This window comes from Microtus pennsylvanicus, chromosome 18 (genome assembly GCF_037038515.1).
Source record: "Microtus pennsylvanicus isolate mMicPen1 chromosome 18, mMicPen1.hap1, whole genome shotgun sequence".
Classification (NCBI taxonomy): domain Eukaryota; kingdom Metazoa; phylum Chordata; class Mammalia; order Rodentia; family Cricetidae; genus Microtus; species Microtus pennsylvanicus.
Window position 1 is genome coordinate 17,351,151 of NC_134596.1, and position 23,595 is coordinate 17,374,745.

The 23,595-nt window shown below is 35.6% G+C and overlaps 1 protein-coding gene and 1 pseudogene across 6 annotated transcripts in view; both read right to left on the bottom strand.

The window, feature by feature from the left end:
* Mef2a (myocyte enhancer factor 2A) overlaps positions 1-23,595 on the bottom strand; it is a 129,522-nt gene that overhangs the window by 40,768 nt on the left and 65,159 nt on the right. For all 6 annotated transcript variants that reach the window (XM_075952892.1, XM_075952890.1, XM_075952893.1 and 3 more), the window contains one exon: positions 10,965-11,168. In XM_075952892.1, the coding sequence (XP_075809007.1) occupies positions 10,965-11,168 (204 nt within the window). The remainder of the gene's footprint in view (positions 1-10,964; positions 11,169-23,595) is intronic.
* LOC142837815 (oligoribonuclease, mitochondrial pseudogene) lies at positions 17,569-18,195 on the bottom strand (annotated as a pseudogene).

The window sequence follows — 23,595 nt, forward strand, 5'->3', positions numbered from 1 at the left end:
GAGTTAAAGTATAGGAGATGAAGGTGCTACTTTAATGACTCCAGATTTAATCTGCTGTTGTTTCATGACAATCAGCACTATTTTGAAGATAATCAATTAGTCTTATTGACGTCTTCTTTTGCTATGATACATATGTGAACACTATTATTATTTTTTTAAGTATTTAAGTTTTGACTTAGTATGTCTGCAGATAACAAACCTTCACTAACCATGGAAAATCCAGCCATTATCACTTCAAATAATTCCTCCACCTCATATTCATTCTCATGAATGGAGGCATCATTTTCTTCTGGAATGCCAATTTCAAGTGGGCTGTTAGGTCTTGTTAAACAATCCTAGATCTTGTAAAACAATCTACCTCTTAATATTTTCTTTCTCTTTAACTCTTCATACTGAATTACAGAAAATTTCTTCATTCAGTTCAGGACTTCTCTCTGCTGCTATGAGAAATCCACTCCCACCACGTATACTGAGTTCTTTATTTTGGTTTTTGCATTTCTCAATGATTAGAAGAATTTAATGCTTTCCAATTTCTCTTTGTCATTATTTTATAAAAAATGAAGCATTTTCTCATGAAATCCAAATCCAGTTCTTTGTTGATATTTTTACTATGTTTTCTTTCAGTTAGATATAAGCCAGAATTTTGTAGCTTTAAAAAAAGCAGAGCTTACCATATAACCCAGGAAATTCTGTTCCTGGTTAGACATCAAGAGAAATGAAAACACATGCCCATACAAAGAAGTCTGTACAAACTTCAAAGCAGCGGATGCAATATTATTCAGTCAGAGAAGTCCTGATACATGTTACAATGTAAGTGAAAGAAGTTCCAAAAGATGATACACTGTATGACTTCATTTAAATGAAATGCCCAAACAGGCAAGTTAGTTGGCAGAGAAAACAGATTAGCGGATTAATCTTAAGTATGCCTAAATACTTTGATAAATAATTAAAATAGGTGCCCAATTTTATTAACAGTGAGGGATATCTCTGGACAATAGTTTATAGATACCAGGTAGTATGGGAGTACTTCATATAAGTTACTAAAAGCTTTAGAAACGTTGAATATGATTGTGAATAATTATCACACTGGAATTTATAACCACTGAGTACTATAACTAAAGACACAAGATGACCAGTCAACAGAACCATATATGAAGACAACATTCTTTATATCTCAAAGAAACTGAGGAAAACAATTTCCCTAGTCTATATAGCTCCAGAATAGCAACCTTTTACTCAGATGAATATATTTTAAAGCTGTAACTTTCTCTTAAAATGCTGGTTATCATGCCAGGTTAATATTCTACAATGGTGTGATACCTCCTAGGGGTGTCCAGAGTGTACAGGGCAAAGGTCATTGCCTTACGAGCTATTGCCCACTTAATTCTCTAGCCACATACTGCAACAGACTTCTGCACCACATATGTGGGGATATCCATTCTGAGAACACAAATCTGTTCTACTGAGATACATGTCTAGTACTATATCATACTGTCTGGACTCCAGTGAAACCACCTCCCAAAGGTGGAATATCTGGCTAGAAAATACTCATCTCCACATTCCATCCTTTCTCTACTACCATGACTACTAAACCTGAAAGTGGAATGTGGGGGGAGACATGTGTTCAAAATCAGTACAACTAAGTCATTTTTTAAAAACTGCAGAGAAACATTTGTCCTGATTTATCTTTGATACTTTAGATTGGTGCTTAGTCACTGACCAATGTGAGATTACCTCAACTGGAATTGAGCAGTATTAAAAATGTATTAGCTCAGCTGTACTAGCATACTTCTGAAATACAACTACTTGTGGCTAATGGCTAGCAGACTGGCCAGCCCAGATGGAGAGTGTTTCTATCAAGTCTGTTTGACAGTCCTATGACAATGTTATGTGTATCAAGGCCTGAAGCTGTCTTTGCCATCATGAAGAGCCAAGCAGGAAGATAAAGCTGATGAAAGAGCAAGGCAGAGCCCTAGTCTGCTTAGCAAACCTAAAGTCTAGCATTCTGCTAAAGTTTCTGTTATGTGATATAAAAATATTCCTACTATTCAATGAGCAATTTTAGTTGTGTCTTCAGTTTTTAACAAGAGGTAGCCTAAGAAAGGGTAGTTTTCAATGCTTTTAAATGCATTACTTCAGTCAACAATTAAAGCCCATAAAATTTATAACTTTAATACTTTTCTCCCTTGTCTATTAAACACTGAGTTTAGTGTTAAAACTCAATAAATTATTAGAATATCAAAGTATTATTCATAATGCTAAATACAAAAATTTACTTTTAATTAGTAGCAAATGAAAGATCAAATACAGTTTTAAAAGCTGATGTGGGAGTCCCCTCTGTATGCTGTGAACATGTTTTATTACCATTGGTTAATGAATAAAGCTGTTTTGGCCTACAACAGGACATAATAAAGTAAGGTAGAAATTCCAAGCAGATAAAGGAGGAAAGAAGGTAGCTGCCTAAGGAGACACAGATGCACCCCAGAACCTTGCCGGTAAACCAAGAGCCTCATGGTAATACACAGACTAATAGAGACGGGTTAATTTAAGATGTAAGAGCTAGCTAGAAATAAACTTACGCTACTGATCAAATAGTATTGTAATCTACAGTTTCTGTGTGGTTATTTTGAATCTGGGAGGCCAGAATGAACAAGAAGCCTGTGCCTACAAAAAGTCTAAACTGAAACATCTAAACATGTAAGTGCCTACTCATGGAAAGCATTATTTTCTACTATCTTACATCAATATGATATGTTTAAATATGTCAACTACAGATATATAACAATATGACTTTTAATTATCTATCATACAGTAATTCTACATGAATACTAATGGAATTTTAAAAAAATCATTCTGATTTTCCAAATTCCTATACAAATAATAACTGTTGTTGTTTCTATGTTCTTTTTGTAAAAAAATGTACACATTTTAAAGATTTCAAGGTAGATTCTGGAAATAACAATTTAAATCTAGAAAATGTAAACATAAAGATTCTGTAAAAAAAAAGCACTGCAGGAAAATATTTTTCCACTGAATTATAAAAGGTAAATTCTAACATGGATAATCAACCTGCTATATTCAAGAAGGCTTATACACAGAGTGTATTTACTTATTTACTAAGTTTTATAAACTGCTATCCTTTAAGAATAATATAAAAAGTTCACCATCAGATGTTTTATTGTACAAAAATTAAAATGAGAACTACAAGAAACATTTTTTGGCTGAGTTAACACACTTCCTCATCCATTTCTTAGCCACTGAGTCAGATTCTTCAAAGAATGCCCTTAGGATACATGTTAAAGAAACTGAGTTAGCCAAATAAAACAAAACCCAAAAGTTATGTTATTCATTTATATTTTAATGTATCCAAATGTTATACTATCATTTGGAATGTTTTATAGATATAGAGCTAGTGTATAAGATCAAAAACCAAAGCTAATCAACACAAGAGAAGATACTTTCCTGCCTACATAGTCAAGGAACTAACAACCTTTCAGACCTGAGCCACGGTATAATTTAAAATATGAAAACTGTATCATTATCACTTTTATTTTAAGTTATATATTTGAAGGGCTCGGTTTCTAAAGCTGTATGTCTGCATTAGCCAATTACGTAAAAGAACTAAAATACTATCTAACTACATTTAAACTATATTTTATAGGCACACAGGCATGTCTACCTGTGGCCCTGCTGCACAATCAAGGATATTTGTTAATGTAGCCCAAACATAAACTTAAGCTTACTTTTGAAATGAGCTTTTCCCTATAATTTGGGAAAGGTGGGTTGCCTAATGTCAAATTGTTCTCAAGAGTCAATTCTGTAGATGTCATTTCTGCAACATCAAAAGGTTAGGCACACCTACCAGTGAGCTAAAATAATCATCTAGTTCTAGAAGTAATATAATATACATATTGTGATAAATAATATTTGGTGGGAAACATCAGTCTAGAGTCTTTGAAACTTCAATGAAGAGTACACAATAAAAATAATTCAGTTTTAAGATAATAAAATAGCCAACAGTATCTTGTTAGGATAACGACAGTAATGTAGCTATTTAACACTTTAATCACAGTATCTTAACAATATATGTGACATACAGTATGATGAATACCAGTGTAATAAATTAAAAATACAGAAATAATACTACATTTAATATGTTTTACCCTTTTCTATCTTTTTCTGCACCCCCCTTTTAAAGTAATCTTATAATTCCAATACAATTTATCACCAAAGAAGTCCAAGCTATGAAACCTAGGCAGCTGTTCTATTGCACTACTCAGTGGCTAGCCAAGCTTCCAGATAAAGAGAGCCTCACAGGTCATGAGGATCTGGCTTGCTTCTGAGTCTTAGTTATCTCCCTGTTAACACCACACTTCAGCTATACTTAGCTCATACCAACTTACAATAACATGCCAACTACATTTTCCTAATTTCCACCTAAACTACCTTTTTGATATGCTTTTGCCTTCCCTCTCTTTTTTAAAAATTCATTTCCTTCCCCATTTTTTATTTTGTAATGGACTGGTAACGTTTTCTTCTCTTCTAACCTTGACAAAGATTCCACTCACATATTGTAGACCTTCCAGAGAAGAAATAAAGAACATTTTTACATGACTAAAACCTAAAATGTTCAATCTCTGACACATGTGAACATAAAAAGAACACACTGAAATTAATCAGCAATCACAAAAACATGCCTTATGGAAATATGAGTTCCATTACAAAGTGATGTTTCACACGTTTCCTCCCCTGTACCAACATTAATCTCTCATGGAATAAATACAACCTCAAGAGAAAATATATTTAGAGATGTATAGTTCCTTATAAAGAGTACACAACTAAAAGTCAACAGTTGGGTGGTGGTGGTACAGGCCTTAAATCTCAGCACTCAGGAGCAGAGGCAGGAGTGCAAGGCCAGCCTGGTCCACAAAACTAGTTCCAGGACAGTAAGAGCTGTTACACAGAGAAACTCTGCCTCAAAAAAATTAAATAAATAAATGCCAATAACTGTATCATAAACAATATAGTAAATAATAATAATAATGATGTCAAACAGATACCACAATAAGAACTGTAAAATTGAGATTACAAGAACTAGGTGCCTGCTGTGTGATGTGATGGCACAGGGAGACATGAAGGAACAGGGCTGCAAAGACTGTGCCTCACCCTGTGAGTCATAATCCTGCTGCTTCAGGCTCTGTAAGGAATAAAAGAGTCCCAGGGAGGGGGTGGAGGTGGAGAGAAGCTTTGTCTTGTCTTCAGATGTCTCATTATGTTTCCCTTTCCCTGCTGCTCAAACTGCTGCCCTGTAAAACATTAGGTTAAATACTCTTCGGTTTGTTCCATTTCTCATCTATACTGTGGGGAGGTGGAGGTGGGTGAGGGGTAGTGGTTCCCAGAGCCTCTTTGAGGATAATGTTAGACTTACAGAAAACCCAAATGGAACCATCTTCCTTCCATTGTTATATGGTTCATACCTGATGATCCCTGAAGACAGAGCCACTGAACTATTTTCTCCTTTGCTCACTTAAGACTTTTGAAAGATGTGATCACAAACCCAAATGGAATAAATAGATGTGGAATTTGTAATAATGATAATAATAATAAATGGCAACAATAAAAAGTTTATGAACATGCAAGAACCAAAAATTAATTTTTTATTAAACATGTAAACTGGGCATAGTGTTGCACACCTGTAATCCCAGCACTTGGAAGGTGGAGACAGGAATATCAGAAGTCAAGAATAGCCTCTGCTACAAAAAGAATTCAAAGCTAACCTGGACTACAGAAAACTGCCTCGACAAACACTCAAAATCAAACCAAAACATAAAGTGCTTCTGTGCAAATATGGAGATAGTAGCTGAGATCAGGGTGCAGCCTGAGTTCTGAACTTACTCTTTGCAATGAGCATGTTGTCACACCATGGAACATCAGCTAAAGCACCTTGAAACATTCCTGCTATTTAAGTCTGCTGTTCACTATGAAGTACAGTGTTTTTATTACATATGCAAAGTTTTCTGCACTTTTAGAAACATAATAATTCATGGAAAAACAATTATTTTCTACTGTCATCAGTTACTGTTTGTCAAATTAGTGTGGTTTTGGTAAAGAACTGTTGCTTGAGTTGCTTACTTACACACAAACACAGACACACACACATGCACACACACGTACAAATTGTATCATGAAGCTGACTTAGGATGAGGGCAGAATTCTAATTTCTAAAACAGCTCTTATCATAGTTCTTCTGTTTTGTATTTCATATTTATGTGAAGTGGCGTTTCAGCACTGTTGTTTATAAAATCAAAGTATCGGTCAACTGCAAATTCTCTAGATCCTACAGTATTACAAATTCAGTTTTAATTCTTTATATAATGGCAACTTACACCAATATTTGGTATACTATTTTAAACTTTGAAAAGATTTCTTAAAATTATGACTCATGTTTGCTCACTGTCTGAAATTAATTCAGGGTATATTTTGGAGGATAAAATGTTTGGAAAAAGCTTGATAATCAGTGTCAAAAAAGTGTGTTCACCTCAAGCTGATGGCTTACAATTCTACTTAGAACAAGTAAACAAGATTTCTTGGACCTCATCTTCAAGAATTTTTTTTTAGGTCTGGTTGGGGCACAAAATACTACATTTCTGAAAAAGTTCTCTGATGATTTAATACTCATAATCAGGTTATCACATTTTGGGAACTACTGGCTTTAAGTAATATATTCCCGGCCCAATCACTTTTATCACCATCTGTTTTCTTAAGATTTCTTTCATTATTTATTCATGTGTCAAAGCACTTAGAACTAAAGTTACAGACAGTTGTGAGGCACCATGCTGGTGCTGGGAATCTAACCAGATCTTCTACAAAAGCAGTCTTAACTGCTAAGCTGTCTCTCCAAGACCATTTTTATTCTCTAATTGATAGATGCATTTTATAACGATTCTCTATTTTTTCTTTAATATATTAGTTCCAGTTTATTTTGTAATTTGAATGTAGGAAAAATCAAGACTAAACCGGGGGCATTTTCATGGCTGGGAAGATGGCTCTGGGCAAATTGCTTGCTGTGCAAATATAGGGATAGTAGTTCAGATCTCCAGCAATCACATAAAGACGGGCAGTTACAACCCAGCTTGTAATCTCTGTGCTGGGGAGGGAGAGACAGGGAATCTACATAGCAAGTTGATCAGCCACACAGTGAGAAACTTTAGTTGAGGATGAAATTTTGCCTCAACAATCAAGGAAGACCCCCAATGTCAACTTGTGATATCCTCATGTTCACCCATAAACATGAACATACACATATATGCCCACATACATGTAAACACAAATACATACATACACATATAACATACACATATATTTGTGTAAACACAAATACATACATATATGTGTATGTTATATGTGTATGTATGTATTCAGTAGAAAAAATGCACTTTGAATTGTCACCTTTTCTGGGGCCAGCGATTCACAGTACAGTATTCTGGCAGGGGCAGAGCTACAGCTCACTGTCAATTTGGCATCATCAGATAAAAAATCTAGACTCTGCAGTACATTGTGTTGTTGAGCTATGACATTGGGTAAGTTAGGTGGGTTTCAATTTACAATATTTTCAATCTCTGGGCTACTAGGACATGTCATGTTGCAAGTTAAGGGGCATCTGCATTCAACTTCCTTGGGATATGTAGTATGTATAACCTACCCATTGTAGGCTTTATTTTTATCCCTAAATAAATTTAATTGAATATGTCAATTAAAAAATCTATAGAAAAATAAATTTTTATTTATTAACTCAAAAAAATTTTAATTTAAAATTAGAATATTAGGACTAGTTATAAAACACAGACATAAGAAATAAGGAAGAACAATCAATATTCTATGTGTGAGCTAGTTTCTAATATTTTTAGTTAAATAAAACTAAATATTCAAATATAAATTACCGTTATCCAAAATATTTGGTGCCTGATACTTCAGATTTAAGAGCACTTCAGATTTTCATGCTAGTTGGTGCTTACCCTGTACAATATTAATTTTGTAGTATTCTTAGAAAGGATATCTGCTCTCACCCCACTAACTTAATACACATAATCTCAAGCAGCAATATGCACAGTGTGCCCATCCTTCTTTCCATAGTTAGCTCAAAAGGGCTTATATGTTAAGGATGCAACAGAACAGAACACATCTACGGTAGATTAAATGTTTACAACTGTTTGTTTATTCACCCACATGAGATAGCCAAGAAATCTGAAACCGCATTGCCAACTTGTTAGAAGTTTATTTATATAAAACTTTTAGTTATATGATGTAACTCTGGTTTACAAAAGCACAGTATTCTTGTGGTTCAAATTAGAAATTTCTAAACAGCTCCCAGCAGAGCCCTCAGCACAGAAGACCCTCAAATACCTTAGAGGAGTAAATGAACACCAAAGTGCCTGCCTACAACTACAAGTGCTTGAAAGGAAATGGTATGAAAAAAGAAATCAATGACAACAACAACAAACTTCACAAGTTTATCCTACCACAACAAATCAATAATGTTTATAATATAGCTACTCCTATACAATTATAATTTACAGAGGACTACTAGATTCATATTGGCTTACATCTAAAAAGAAAACATCAAAATCCCAATGGGTAAAGGCTGAAGACATAATTTAGAGTTTTAGAGCACTTATTGCTCTTGTAAAGGACCTGGGTTTGGTGCCCAGCAGCTACATGGTAGCTTACAACCATCTGTAACTCCAATTCCAGGAATGCACACATGTGGTGCATATAAATTCATGCAAGCACACATATATGCACACACCACTTAAAAATACTAATAAGTGCAATTGAACTGCCAAAGTTCTCTTATTGAATATACTCAAGCAGACCGTGACATAGGAGACTGCTAAAAATTTTCGGGGATTTACTCTCTTACACTTTGACTGCTGACCACAATAGAGATGAAGAATGAGGTAGTCTGAAAATTCTGAGAAGTATAAACCAGATTATATTCTTCACAGTCTCTAAAGACGTTAGCTTTAGGTTGTGCGAAGTACCCTCAATTTCCAGAGGCCAAGAACAACACTGCTGCAATGAAAGAGTAGAGTAGTTAGGATTATGAGGGAGATTGTTTTCTTCAATGAAAGTAGCCAGCATACCTACTCGCTCATAATTTTACTCCCTTGCTCAGTGAAAGGTTGTGGAGCTTTTGATAAAACTTACAGATGTTTAAAATGTAAAGCCATTTGAAACACATTAGGGACATTGACATTTCAAGTAAATTTAAAGTCTCTGGCAAACTTACTAAGATGATCTAGTTTACCAAATTATAATACAAAATGTGCTTATGAAGTCTATTAGGGAAAACTGTATAAGATTTGCAAATAATTTCTAAGATATGACATATATGCTAAATAACAGTAATTGTCAAAGGACATAAACATAACTGCATTAAAGAGTGTTCCTAAAGTCATTTCAAAGAGATTAACAAAAGTAAAATAAAAAACTAGGCAAGGCAGTGGTGCCTTTAATCCCAGCACTCAGGAGACAGAGGTAAGTGGATCTAGGCCAGAGCTCACAAATAGAGTGAGCTCCCGGACAGCCAAGGCTACACAGAGAAACCCTGTAATCCCATCTCTGGAAAAAAACCCAAAACCCAAAATCTTCAAACACGTTTCATGGGAGGTTCAAAGCAGTGAATCCTTAACTAAATCTCAGTGAATTGATCATAGCTGTAGTTATATTATGCTTTTACTTATCATTGGAAATGATTCATTAATAACCATAACATGTTACTTTTTAAAATAAAGAGATTTTCCCCCAGCAATAAATTAAATCACTATCCAAAAAAGAACCCACATTATGGGAAGATTCAGGGAAAAAAATTAAAAGCATTTTCCTAACTTTATTATTATGTCTGAAGGTGAATAAATTTGATTCCGACACAAGATGATAGTTATAATTATCTTCAACTGCATTTCAACTGTCGGTGTAAAATCCAAACTCAGACTGCATTCGTTCTCTTACATTGAGTTCTGTGTCATCCTTACATGGTTTCAGTACTTTCTCCAAGAAAATGCCTACTTTAAGTGATTTCTTTCTAATATTACATAACTAAGCCAATGAAAGCATTTCTTCTTCTTTTTTTTTTTTTTTTTTTTTGGTTTTTGTCCTGGACTAGCTCTTATAGACCAGGCTGGACTCCAACTCACAGAGATCTATCTGCCTCTGCCTCCCAACTGCTGGGATTAAAGGTGTGCGCCACCACTGTCCAGCTCAATGAAAGTACTTTTAAAACAAAGAAAATATTCCCTTCAAAAATTAAAATGGAACAAAGCCTCTAAATATAAAGAATAAACATAAAAATACCCCCAAGGTAATTGTGACATTAACTTAAAATATCAGAAAACATTCAAAAAAACTGGGTGTGGTGGCTTACACCTGTAATCAAAGTATTAATAAAGGTGAGGTAGGCGGTGGCAAGTTCAAGGCCAGCCTAAGTTATATAGCAAATCTCTGCCTTAAAAACAAAATCAAACAGAAACCCTCTTTTTTTGTTTTAAACAGGATGACAAAACCATGAGAGACACTAGATGAAGTATGGACAAATAAGACAAGGACTCCTTTACACAAAGGTATGGTTAAAAATTTACTTTCCTTGCATTATGTTTAATGTGAGTAATCACTAATATATAGTATAATGAAATAATTAAGATGTACTAAAATTATGGCTATTATTTTTTAAGCAAAATAAGTAATCACTGGTTTAAAAATACATACTTAAATGTTAAATTTTTATGGTATAAAGATTAACTCATTTTGTTTGAAGACATAGGAAGTTTTATAGTCCAGCTGAGACATCAAATATCAAATGTAGGTCCTTTTAAGAAATAGTTCAATATTTTAGAAATACAAAGAAACATGACAATGTCATTTTTAAAACATTATTTGCAATTTACACATTACTAAATATGTGTTACCTCAACAATATCCGAGTTTGTTCTGCTTTCATGTGGTTCATTATACTCTGTGTACTTGAGAAGAACTTTGTCCATGTCAGTGCTGGCATACTGAAACAGCTTGTTAGAGCTGTTGAAAATGATGAGTGCTATTTCACAGTCACACAGCACACTGAGTTCATAGGCTTTCTTCATCAGTCCGAACTTTCTCTTTGTAAAAGTGACCTAGACGAAGAAAAAAAGGTTTATTTTTATTTTTTATTAAATGCTTAGCTGTACTTGAAAAACTGTCTCCTTGATGATGAGTCTCTCTTCATACTGAGTCAGTGCTCCACATAATCCTCCCCTCCACAGTGCACAGCACTGCAGTCCTGTATTTACCGAGTGTGCCCAAGGGCTCTGAAAGGGAGGCATTACTCTCTCATCCTTGGCTATGACTGCTAACGAAGGCGAGGTTACATTTCAACTTAAATTGTACCATCAGAAACCAACCTCTTCTACATTTCAGTTCCTAAATGATTAAGTAACATCACTAAACTAACTTATGCTTCTCTTCCTTGCCAAGCCTTTTTACTGTCTCCACTAAAATTCAGTCTAAAACCAGCAAAATTATCTGATGCCATCAATTTCTTTTACTATTTCTCTAAAACCTGCTAATCGACATAGTTCTGAGATCAAAACTGTTTTTTTTTAGTTTTAAAACCAATATATACCTTATTCTAAAAGTTCTTGAAAGAGAAGTCCTTTATTTCTCCCTGTTTTCTCTTCTTTCCCTTCAGAAGTCTCAGTTATGGAGAATTATCAAGCTCTTAACATGAAATCCTAACATACTATAACGGTCCTGGTGGTAAGCATGAAGTGACACATGATCCTGTCACTTTCCTAAAGCAGTACCACCTGGCTGCTTTTCCCAGTCCCGCTCCTAATCACCCAGTGTCACATCCTCAGTGCTACCACCACCAATAATCATTACCACCTAAAATCCTCAATGTCACAGAGTTCACTCTGATGGCTTCTTGTTCAACTCTTATTTCTGTACCCTCTTTGCAGACATTCTTTTACCTTATCAAGTCCTCAGATTCATTTATCTTACCAATTTGCTAATGCAGGTCAAATAATACTCGCCCAAAATGCTCAGAACCAAAATGTGTTTCAGATTTATGGGTTTTGTTTATTTATGGAATGTTTGCATGTTCATGGTGAATTATCCTAAAGACAGGACCTTGGACTAGACATACAATGAACTTACCTTTTATTTATACATACATATATATATATCATGCACACAAACTGAAGACAATTTCACACATTATTTTTATTGTTTTTATTGAGCTACATATTTTTCTTCATTTCCCTCATTTCCTAACACCCCCCCCCATTTCTACCCTGTCCTATGATCCCCATGCTCACATTTTACTCAGGAGATCGTCTTTTACTACTTCCAATGTAAATTAGATCCAGGTATGTCTCTCTCAGGGTTCTCTTTGTTGTCTAGGTTCTCTGGGATTGTGAATCGTAGGTTCGTTTTCTTTATTTTAAGTCACACTTATGAGTGAGTACATATGATATTTTTCTGGGTATGGGTTGCCTCACTCAATGTGATGTTTTCTAGATCCATCCATTTGCCTGTAATTTCAAGATATCATTTTTTCCATTGTGTAGTATTCCATTGCATAAATGTACCACATTTTCCTTATCCATTCTTCAGTCTGGGGGGCATTTTGGTTGTTTCCAGGTTCTGGCTATTACAAATAATGCTGCTATGAACAAAGTTGACCACATGTCCTTGTGGCATGATTGAGCATCCTTTGCATCTATACCCAACAAGCTGGGTGCTGAGGTAGGATGTTTCCTAATTTCCTGAGAAATTGCCATACTGATATCCAAAAGGGCTGTACCAGTTTGCATTCCCACCAGCAATGGAGTAGTAGTGTTTCCTTTACCTCACATCCTCTCAAGCATAAGATATCATCAGTGGTTTTGATCTTGGCCATTCTGACATGTATAAGATGGAATCTCAAAGTTGTTTTGATTTGCATTTCTCTAATGGCTAAGGATACTGAACATTTTCTTAAGTGTTTTTCAGCCATTTGTACTTGTCTGTTGAGAGTTATCTGTTTAGGTCTGTACCCCATTTTTTTTATTAGATTATTTGTTCTTTTGATGACCAATTTCTTGAGTTCTTTTTATATTTTGGAGATCAGTCCTCTGTCCAATGTGGGGTTAGTGAAGATCTTTACCCATTCTGTAGGCTGCCATTTTGTATTGTTGAATGTGTCCTTTGCTTTACAGAAGCTCCCATTTATTAATTATTGCTCTCAGTGTCTGTGCTACTGGAGTTATATTTAGGAAGGGGTCTCCTGTGCCAATGTGTTCAAGTATATTTCCTACTTTCTCTTCTATGAGATCAGTGTGGTTGGTTTTATGTTAAGGTCTTTGATCCATTTGCACTTGAGTTTTGTGTATGGTCATAGATATGCGTCTATTTTCATTTTTCTACATGTTGATATCCACTTATGCCAGCACCATTTGTTGAATATGGTTTCTTTTCTCCATTTTTTATCTTTTGCTTCTTTGTCAAAAATCAGGTGTTCGTAGGTGTGTGAATTGATATCCAGGTCTTCAACTCGATTCTATTGGTCCTCCTTCTGTTTTTATGCCAATACCAGGCTGTTTTCAGTACTGAAGCTCTATAAAAGGGTTTGAAGTCAGGAATGGCAATGCCTCCAGAAGTTCCCTTATTGTACAGGATTATTTTGGATATCCTGGGTTTTTTGTTTTTCCATATGAAGTTGAGTATTGTTCTCTTGAGGTCTGTAAAAATTTTTGTTGGGACTTCAATAGGCATGGCATTGAAACTGTAGATTGCTTTTGGTAAGACTGCCATTTTTTTTACTATGTTAATTCTACCTATTCTAGAGCATGGGAGATCTTTCCATTTTCTGGTGTTTTCTTCAATTTCTTTCTTCAAAGATTTAAAGTTCTTGCCATACAGGTGTTCTACTTGTTTGGTTAGAGTTACCTCAAGATATTTTATAATAGTTGTTTGTGGCTACTGTGAAGGGTGATGTTTCTCTGTTATCTTTCTCAGCCCATTCATTATTTGTATAAAGGAGGGCTACTGATTTTTTTGAGTTCATCATGTATCTACATTACTGAAGGCGTTTATGAAAGAGTTCCTTGGTAGAATTTTTGGGGTCACTTATGTAAACAATCATATCATCAGCAAACGGTGAGAAGTTGACTTCTTTTCTGATGTGTATCCCTTGATCTCCTTTTGTTGTCTTATTGCTCTAGCTAGAACCTCAAGTTCTATATTGAATAGATATGAAGAGAGTGAACAGCATTGTCTTGTTCCTGATTTTAGTGGAATCGCTTTGAGTTTCCATTTAGTTTGATGTTGGCTCTTGGTTTGCTGCATATTACTTTTATTAGGTTTAGGTATGTTCCTTGTATCCTGCTCTCTCCAAGACTTTTATCATGAAGGGATGTTGAATTTTTAGAAGACTTTTTCAACATCTGATGAAAATGATCATGTGGGGTGTTTGTTGTTTTTTTTAAGCTTTTTTACATGGTGGATTACACTGACAGATTTCTGTATGTTGAATCATCCCTGAATCTCTGGGATAAAGCCAACTTGATCATGGAGGATGATTTTTCTGATGTGTTCTTGGATTCGGTTTGCCAGTATTTGAGTATTTTTGCATCAATGTTCATGAGTGAGATTGGTCTGTAATTGTCTTTCTTAGTAATGTCTTTGTGTGGTTTGGGTATTGAGGTAATTGTAGCCTCATAAATAGAGTTTGGTAATGTTCCTTCTGCTTCTATTGTTGGGAACAGTTTGAGGAGTACTGAACCTTCTTTGAAAATCTTGTAGAAATCTGCACTGAAACCATCTGGTCCTGAGCTTTTTGTGTTTGTTTGTGAGACTTTTGATGACTTTTTCTATTTCTTTAGCGGTTACAGGTCTATTTAATTTGTTTATATGATCTTGATTTAATTTTGGTCAGTGATATTTATCCAGAAAATTGCCATTTCCTTTAAGTTTTCCTGTTTTGTGGAGTACAGGTTTTTGAAGTATGACCTGATGATTCTCTTGATTTCCTCCGTCTCTGTTGTTATGTCTCCAAACATTATTTTTAGTGTACCTACATTTTAACTACAACCCATTACATAAGTTAAGGTGTGAGATTTTCCACTGTGGCATTTCAGACTTTGAAGACATTGGGGATGTTGGATTTTTCAGATTAGAGATGCCTAACTGTATCTCTTTTTACATACTTTCTTTACTCTTTAGGTTTGATGATCTATTACTGTCGGACTCCTTCCAATGTACATAAATCCTTTCCTCTTCTCTCATTAACATACTTTCATGACACAGACCCAAGCAAAAACCATCTTTCTAACATACACCAAATTATCAAATAATCAACAAATACACATGAACACACCTAGTATCTCTGAACTAAGACAAATCTCACTGTCACATGCAATAATGCATAATTCTCCTAAATCCATATGTTTGTTGTATTATCGTCTTGTCTCCTACAACTTCAATCTCCTAAAAAAACTACTTCACATTGGACCAAAAGAAGGAAGAAAAAACAAAACTACCCCATCATTCTATCCCCAAATCTACCAGCTTTTAGTTGCTTCATCCACACTTTTCTTAATTTTTCCTTCTCTGCTGTTACTAATGCCTAACCTTACTATTCTTGTAGACATACCTCTTCTTTTTTTATCCCTGCTGTTAGAAAAATATTACTATCATGTAAATATGCTCTGGCATCTCTTCCAACTCTACCTTATCACTCCAGTCCAAGCCCTCCTTCTCTACTTTAAAATAAAAGCACCTGAAAGAAATGCCTAAGTGACTTAGAATTTGTGTGATTAAAGTCAACGATCACTGGTTATCTTACTTTCCACCTCAGCAACGTTTGACAAAATTGACCATGCTCTTTAAACATTTCTGTACCAGCTGTTTATGAACTAACTCATTGCTTCCTCTCAGCCTTTACTTACATTCTCTTCCTCTGCTCACTCACTCCCAGATACCAGATTTCATGTGTTTAGGTGCCCATAGGCTTAACTAGGGCTCCTTTCCCTTTAATCTTCACACATTTTGACTAGTGGTTGTATCATGATTTTAAAAGCAAAAAACTCCAGTCTTATCTGTTTGAATAAATGATTATCATCTATTCAAATAACAAAAGCAAAGCCATCAATCTCCTTTACTATTTTTCTAATTAAAATCTGCCAACTGAGGTAGTTCTAAGGCCAAAACATTTTTTTATGGTTTTAAAAGAATCTATCCTTTTTAAGATTTAGGTTGACTCCTATTTAATCATTTACACTATCGCAAACTGCCGGGTCTACCTCTAAAATAGACCTTGCATCTTCCCTTGTCTATGTCACTATCACTCAAATTTCTCAGCTACAAAACTCATATAATCATCTTAGCTGATTTCACAACTCATCCTGAACACTCCATACTGCCAAGTAACAACCAACGAGAAATGTTCAACCTGTTTAAGTGAGAGCTGGTGTTACTCACTGCAGTGAAAATAATGTCAACCTCACTCAGCACACAATAGAACTGATCTATTCTCCAGCTCTTTGCCCACCCATCTCCCTTATACCCATTAAGTGACTGGCATAGGTATGTCTATACATGTGTGTACATATATGTTCCTTAGACAACAGCTATTTTTCACTTTAGAAACTTCATTATGTTCCCTGCCTGAGGAATACATATTAAGACACATCTCCATAATAGCTGCTTCCTTTACCTTAAAAAAAAAAAAAGAATCACATTTAACTTTTAAAAATATTCCTTATTATCTAAATACAAAGTTAACCTGTTGCCCAGTTTCCCTCTTATATTTCTGCATTAGATCATAAACATATAGACATATTTGTATAAACATATAAGAAATTTTTCTGTCTCACAAAACTATCATTAAGGTAGAGGGTACCATAGCTCTATGGTATTCTCAAACAACTTCATATTTCATACTGCCATAATTATGCCTTTTAATCTTTGTTAATAACAGGCATGAATAACAATCTTTTTAGTGTGTGTTTAATACACTAATTTGTAATAACTTGGCAATCTCTTTTTATCTGTTTTCATTTGAAATTTCCTTTATAAAGCTACTCATCTCTTATCATCTTCCTATCATATAATCTATCCTTTACTTATCTAAAATATTCTTACGCAGATACTTACTGCTTTATAAATGTCTTTAAAATTTTTTTCATTCATGTATTAACTTACTATACTATTGTCACGGAAAGGATTTTTGTTGTTATTGCTGTTTTTGCATTCAATAGAACTAACATTATTATTTATTTTTCAAACAAAAAGAATGGCCAATAAGAAAATGCAGATACAGACTGAGGGGTGGGCGTGGCCTGAAGCTTACAAAGTAGTTGCTGGTCGTAAGAGAAACAGCACATTAGAAGACACAAATAGTGATGTTTTGTCTGAAGAGTCTGGAGAAGCAAAGTTGACTGTTAACTTTTTTTAGCTTTAGAAAAGATGTTCTGATAAGTTACCAGCAGAAGAGAGACACGAAGGTGGCTTCTGGAGAACAAGGGGGGCCATGCAGCTTGAGAGCTGGCGTCAACTCACAGTCTTTTCATTTCCCCCATCTTCTATCATTTTCCTCTTCTTTTCGCCTGTCCTTTTTTTTTTAATTTCACTAAAACTGAAGCCCTTTGATGCTTTCAGTAAGCAGCCTTCTTCAGAGCAAATTCATATGCTTCAGGATAGCAGTGTCTGCACAGCAGTGTCTGCACTGTTAGACAATGTTCACATATAATGAAGATGATTCATGAATTGGGGCAAGAAACTCCTTATCTGCATGAACTGAATTCCCTGTAAGTGGACAGAGCTCTCAGAGGAGTTTGCTGTCATAAAAAGACAGAAATTCATACTCTGCCTGCTGCAATACAATTGTACACTCTTTCACTGCCTTCATAAGATCAGACTTCCCACGTGCTCTCCAGCAACTCCCTGCAGCTGTATGATAACCAGGTTAGGACCTTCAGCCAAATGTTAAGATCAGAGTCAGTTACCAGACAGGCTATCTCAGTCATCGCATACTTCTCAATGTCCAATCCTGTCATCTCCAGGTCCACCCAGCCGTGTTTTCCCTTGCTACCATGGCTGGACCACCTTCACTAACACCTTGAGCCTGTACTGCCAGTGCCTGCCACCCACACCCTGAAACAGCCTGGGACCCAGGGATCAAGCTGCGAAGGCCCCAGTCCCACTGGCCCTGTGCACCTGCTATTTGTTTTTAAACTGGGTTTCACTATATAGGTCTGTCTGGCCTAGAACTTTTTTTGTAGACCAAACTGTTCTCCTGCTTCTACTCCCCAAGTGCTAGGAAGAAAGGCAAGCACCATCATGTCAAATTCAATTTTTAGTTTTTATTACAGACAATGAATATAGGTTTTTTGAATCCTGGCATTACATTACACCTTTATTAAATATACTACCTCAAAAATAATAAAAAGTAATATGTATGGTAATGAAATAGTTAAAATTAAGCCACTTATGATTTGATGTACCTAGATGTATTAGCTGCAATGGAATTTTGAACTCCACACATATTTTCAAAATCAGTATGATAGTGTTAAAGATGAGACAAGGAATATGCCTTCAAATTATGCTCTAGGGAAGCTTAAAGAAAATCTTCCTTTAAATGCTCATAATCAGTATAAAGAATAATATTTCTGCTGCCCTTTTCTATTGCTGTGTATGGATGGTGTGTGTGTCATACCTGCACATGGGCTTATATGCCTGTGGAGGACAGGGATCAATGTCAGGTATCTGTATATTTCGATATTACTTTTTTGTTTGTTTTGTTTTTTGAGACAGGGTTTCTCTTGTGGCTTTGGAGCCTGTCCTTGAACTAGCTCTTGTAGACTAGGCTGGCTTCGAACTCACAGAGATATGCCTGCCTCCACCACTGCCCAGATCAATATTACTTTTTAAAGAATTTATATTCAATTGTATGCATGTACGCATGTCTGTATGGGGATATGAATGCAGTGCTTGGACTCCAGATGAGGTGTCAGATCCCTTGGATCAGGAGTTACAGGTTATTGCAAATGGAGTGCCAATAACCAAACTCAGACCCTCTGCAAAAAGAAGTACATGCTCTTACCCACTGAGTCACATTTTCTCTTGCCATCCCCACTGCCTTGTGTGAGTGTATGCCATATGTACGCCAGAGTGCCCACAGAGGCCAGAAGAGGGCATCAGATCCTCTGGAGTCAGTAGGGCATTTACCACCCAAATCTTACAACCTGAGTTCAATATCTGCAACCCACCAAAGACAGGTAGAAAAAGACAACTCTGCAAAATTGTGCCATGGCCTCCACAACCATACTGCAGCTCACGTGCCTCTCCACAAACAAACCATGCATTCACTCAAAGTAATAATAAATAATAAATTTAGGGGATCTAATATTTTGTTTTATTTTACTTTTTTACATACTAACCCCAGTTCCCCCTCCCTCCTCTCCCACTCCCCACACCTTCCCGTCACCCCACCTCGCCCCCATCTGCTCCTCAGGGAGGGTAAGACTTCCCATGAGGAGTCAACAAATTCTGTCACATCACCACACTGAGGCAGAACCAAGGCCCTCCCTCTCATGTCTAGGCTAAGGTTTCTCTTCATAGGAAATGGGCTTCAAAATGCCAGATCATTCATTAGGGATTGCTCCTGGTCCCACTGCCAGTGGCCAAACTGCCCAAGCCCCCATTGCCACCTGCTTTCAGGGGGTGGCTAGAACAGTTTTAATCAGGTTTCCTGGTTGTTTCTCCAGAGTCAGTGAGCTCCTACTAGTTCGGGTGAGCTTTTTCTATAGGTATCCGCACCCTGGTCCTGACCCCTTTGTTCATATCACTCATCCCTCTCTTTGATAGGATGCGGGCGCTCTGTCTAGAGCTTAGTTCCACAACTAGCCACTCTACATCTGCTTTCATCAGTTATTAGATAAAGGTTACATTAGATCATGTTTATTTCCCCTTCCTAGGCAAGTCCATGTATGTCCTCTTAGGGTCCTCTTTGTTACCTAGTTTCTCTGGAGTTGTAGACTGTAGGCTGAACATCCTTTGTTTTATGCATAATGTTCACTTATGAGTATCTACATACTATATTTCTCCTTCTGGGTCTGGGTTACCTCACTCAGGATTTTTTTTCCCACTCCCTTCCATTTGTCTTCAAATTTTAAGATGTTATATATTTTTTAATCACTTTGCATTGGGTAAAAGTATCACATTTTCTTTATCCATTCTTCAGTCGAGGGACATCTAGGTTGTTTACAGGTTCTGGCTATGACAAGTAATGCTGCTATGAACATAGCTGAGCAAATGTCCCTAAAGTATGAGTGTGCCTCCTTTGGGTATATGGCTAAAAGTGGTATTGTTGGGTCTTGAAGCAGATTGATTCCCAATTTTCTGACAAATCACCACACTAATTTCCAAAGCAGTTGTTTGCACTCCCATCAGCAATGTAGGTGTTCTCCTTTCTCCATATCCTCTACAGCATAAACTGTCATTAGTGACTTTGATCTTAGCCACTCTGACAGGTGTAAAATGGTATCTCAATGATGTTTGATTTGCATTTCTCTGATGGCTAAGGATGTTGAGCAATTCCTTAAATGACTTTCAGCCATTTGAGTTCCTTCTGTTGAGCATTCTGTTTAGATCAGTAATTCACTTTTTAACCGGATTATCTGGTATTTTGATTTTTAGTTCCTTGAGTTCTTTGCATATTTTGGAGACCAGCCCTCTTTGAGATGTGGGGTTGGTGAAGATTTTTTTTCCCATTCTGAGGGCTGCCTTTTTGTCTTGTTGACTGTGTTCTTTGCCTTACAGAAGTGTCTTAGTTACAGGAGGTCCCATTTATTATTCTACTGCTCTCAATGTCTGTGCTATTATATTTAGGAAGTGGTTCCCTGTGTTTCTTTGTCAAAAATTAGGTGTTCACAGGTCTTCAATTCGATTTCATTGCTCCAACTGTCTATTTTTATGCCAATACCAAGCTGTTTCTATTACTGTAGCTCTAAAAAAGAATTTGAAGTCAGGGATAGTGAGGCCTCTAGAAGTTCATTTATTGTACAGGATTATTTTGGCTATGTTGGGTATTTTGTTTTTCCATATGAAGTTGATACTGTTCTTTTGAGGTCTGTGAAGAATTGTGTTGAGATTCTGATGGGGACTGTATTGAATCTGTAGGTTGCTCTTGGTAAGACTGCCATTTTTACTATGTTAATTATACCTATTCAAGAGCATGTGAGATCTTTTAATTTTCTGGTGTCTTCTTCAATTTCTTTCTTCAAAGACTTAAAGTTCTTGTCATACAGGTCTTTCACTTGTTTGGTTAGAGTTATCCCAAGATATTTTATGTTGTTTGTGCCAATTGTAAAGGGTAATGTCTTTTTTTATTTCTTTTTCAGCTCACTTATCATCTGTATAAAGGAGGGTTAATGATTTCCTTGAGTGAATTTTGTATCCTGCCACATTACTAAGAGTGTTTACCATCTGTAGGAGTTCCCTAGTATAATTTTTGGGGTCATGTATGTACACTATCATATCATCCACAAATAGTGAAAAGTTTGACTTCTTCCTTCCAATATGTATCCCCTTAATCTCCTTTTGTTGTCTTATTGCTCTAGCTAGGACTTCAAGTATTATATTTAATAGATATAGAAAGAGTGGACAGCATTGTCTTTGTTTCTGATTTCAGTGGGATCGCTTTGAGTTTCTCTCCATTTTAGTTTGATGTTGGCTGTTGGCTGCTGTATACTGACCTTATGATGTTTATGTTCCTTGTATCCCCGCTCTCTCCAAGACGTTTATCATGAAGGGGTGTTGGATTTTGCAGAAGACTTTTTCAGCAACTAATGAGATGATAATGTGTTTTATTTTTCTTTCAGTTAGTTTATGTGGTGGATTAAATTGATGGATTTTTGTATGTTGAACCATCCCTGCATCTCTGGGATGAAGCCGACTTGACCATGGCAGATGTTTTTTTTTTTTTTAATGTGTTCTTCGATTCAGTTTGCCAGCATTTTATTGAGCATTTTGCATCAATGTTCATGAGGGAGATTGGTCTGTAATTCTCTTTCTTAATTGTGTCTTTGTGTGGTTTGGGTATGTAACTATAGTCTTATAAAAAGAGTTTGGTAATAAATCTTCAGTTTCTATTGTGTGGAACAATTTGAGAAGTATTGGTATTAGTTCTTTGAAATTTTGATAGAATTCTGCAATGAAACCATCTGGTCCTGGGCTTGTTTTGTTTGGGAGACTTTTGATGATTGTTTATATTTCCTTAGGGGTTATAAGTCTATTTAAATATTTATCTGGTCTTGATTTAATTTTGATATGTGGTACTTTATCTAGGAAATTTTCCATTTACTTTAAATTTTCCAATTTAGTGGAATACAGTTTTTTTTTAAAGTATAACCTGATGGTTCTCTGGATTTCCTCAGTGTCTGTTGTTATGTACCCCTTCCGTTTCTGATTTGGTTAATTTGGATATCCTTTCTCTGCCTTTTGGTTACTATGGATAAAGGTTTTTTTATCTTGTTGATTTTTTTTTTCAAAGAACCAACTCTTTGTCTATTTGATTCATTGTATTGTTTTCTTTGTTTCTATTTTGTTAATTTCAGCCCTCAATTTGATTATTTCCAGCTGTCTCTCCTCTTGGGTGAGTTTGCTTTTTTTTATTCTAGTGCTTTTAGTTGTTCTATTGATTTGCTAGTGTAGGAGTTCTCCAACTTCTTATGTAGTTACTCAGTATTATGAACTTTCCTCTTAGCACTGCTTTCATTGTGCCCAATAAGGTTGGGTATACTGCACTGTCATTTTCATTGAATTTTAGGAAGTCTTTAATTTCTTTATTTCTTCCTTGACCCAATGGTGGTTCAGTTGAGCACTGTTCAATTTCTGTAAGTTTGCAGGTTTTCTGCAATTAGTGTTGTTGAATTCTAACTTTAAGCCATGGAGATTTGATAAAATACTGGGTTATCCTAATTTTTTTTGTTTTGTTTTCAAGGTCAAATATCTAGAAATAAGTCAAAAGTTGTCTAAGATCCATGTGCTCAAAAGCTTTAAACCCTATGCCTAATAAAAAAAACAAAAGAAAAATAGGTATGTTCAAGGGTGATAAGACCTAATATTATGAAGTTTTCTGTGACTCTAAATGGATGCACACATTTAGTAGGGAATGCCTAAATCCAGGAAGATTCTTGGTTGACTACCTTTGTGTAAACACTGATTTGACAGTTTCATTTGGAAATTTAAAGTAAAGAACAGCCGGCCTGTTCTGCAGAAATACAATGGTAGCCAACTATGTTATCAGATAAGCAAATTATAGTAATTGCAATAGTGTAGAATTGAGCAAGGATATACAAATAATCAAATGAAACAAAATACAGGGTCCATAAATAGACCCACAAATACACTGTTATTTGACTCAAACTCAGGCAGGAAAGAAATGCAATGAATTATACTGGGTCACTGAATATCCAATTGGGAAAATAATAATCTGATTCCAACACTTCAACTCAAAACATAAATTCCAATAGATAATAGATCCAAAACATGGAAAGTAAAACAAAACACTTTGAG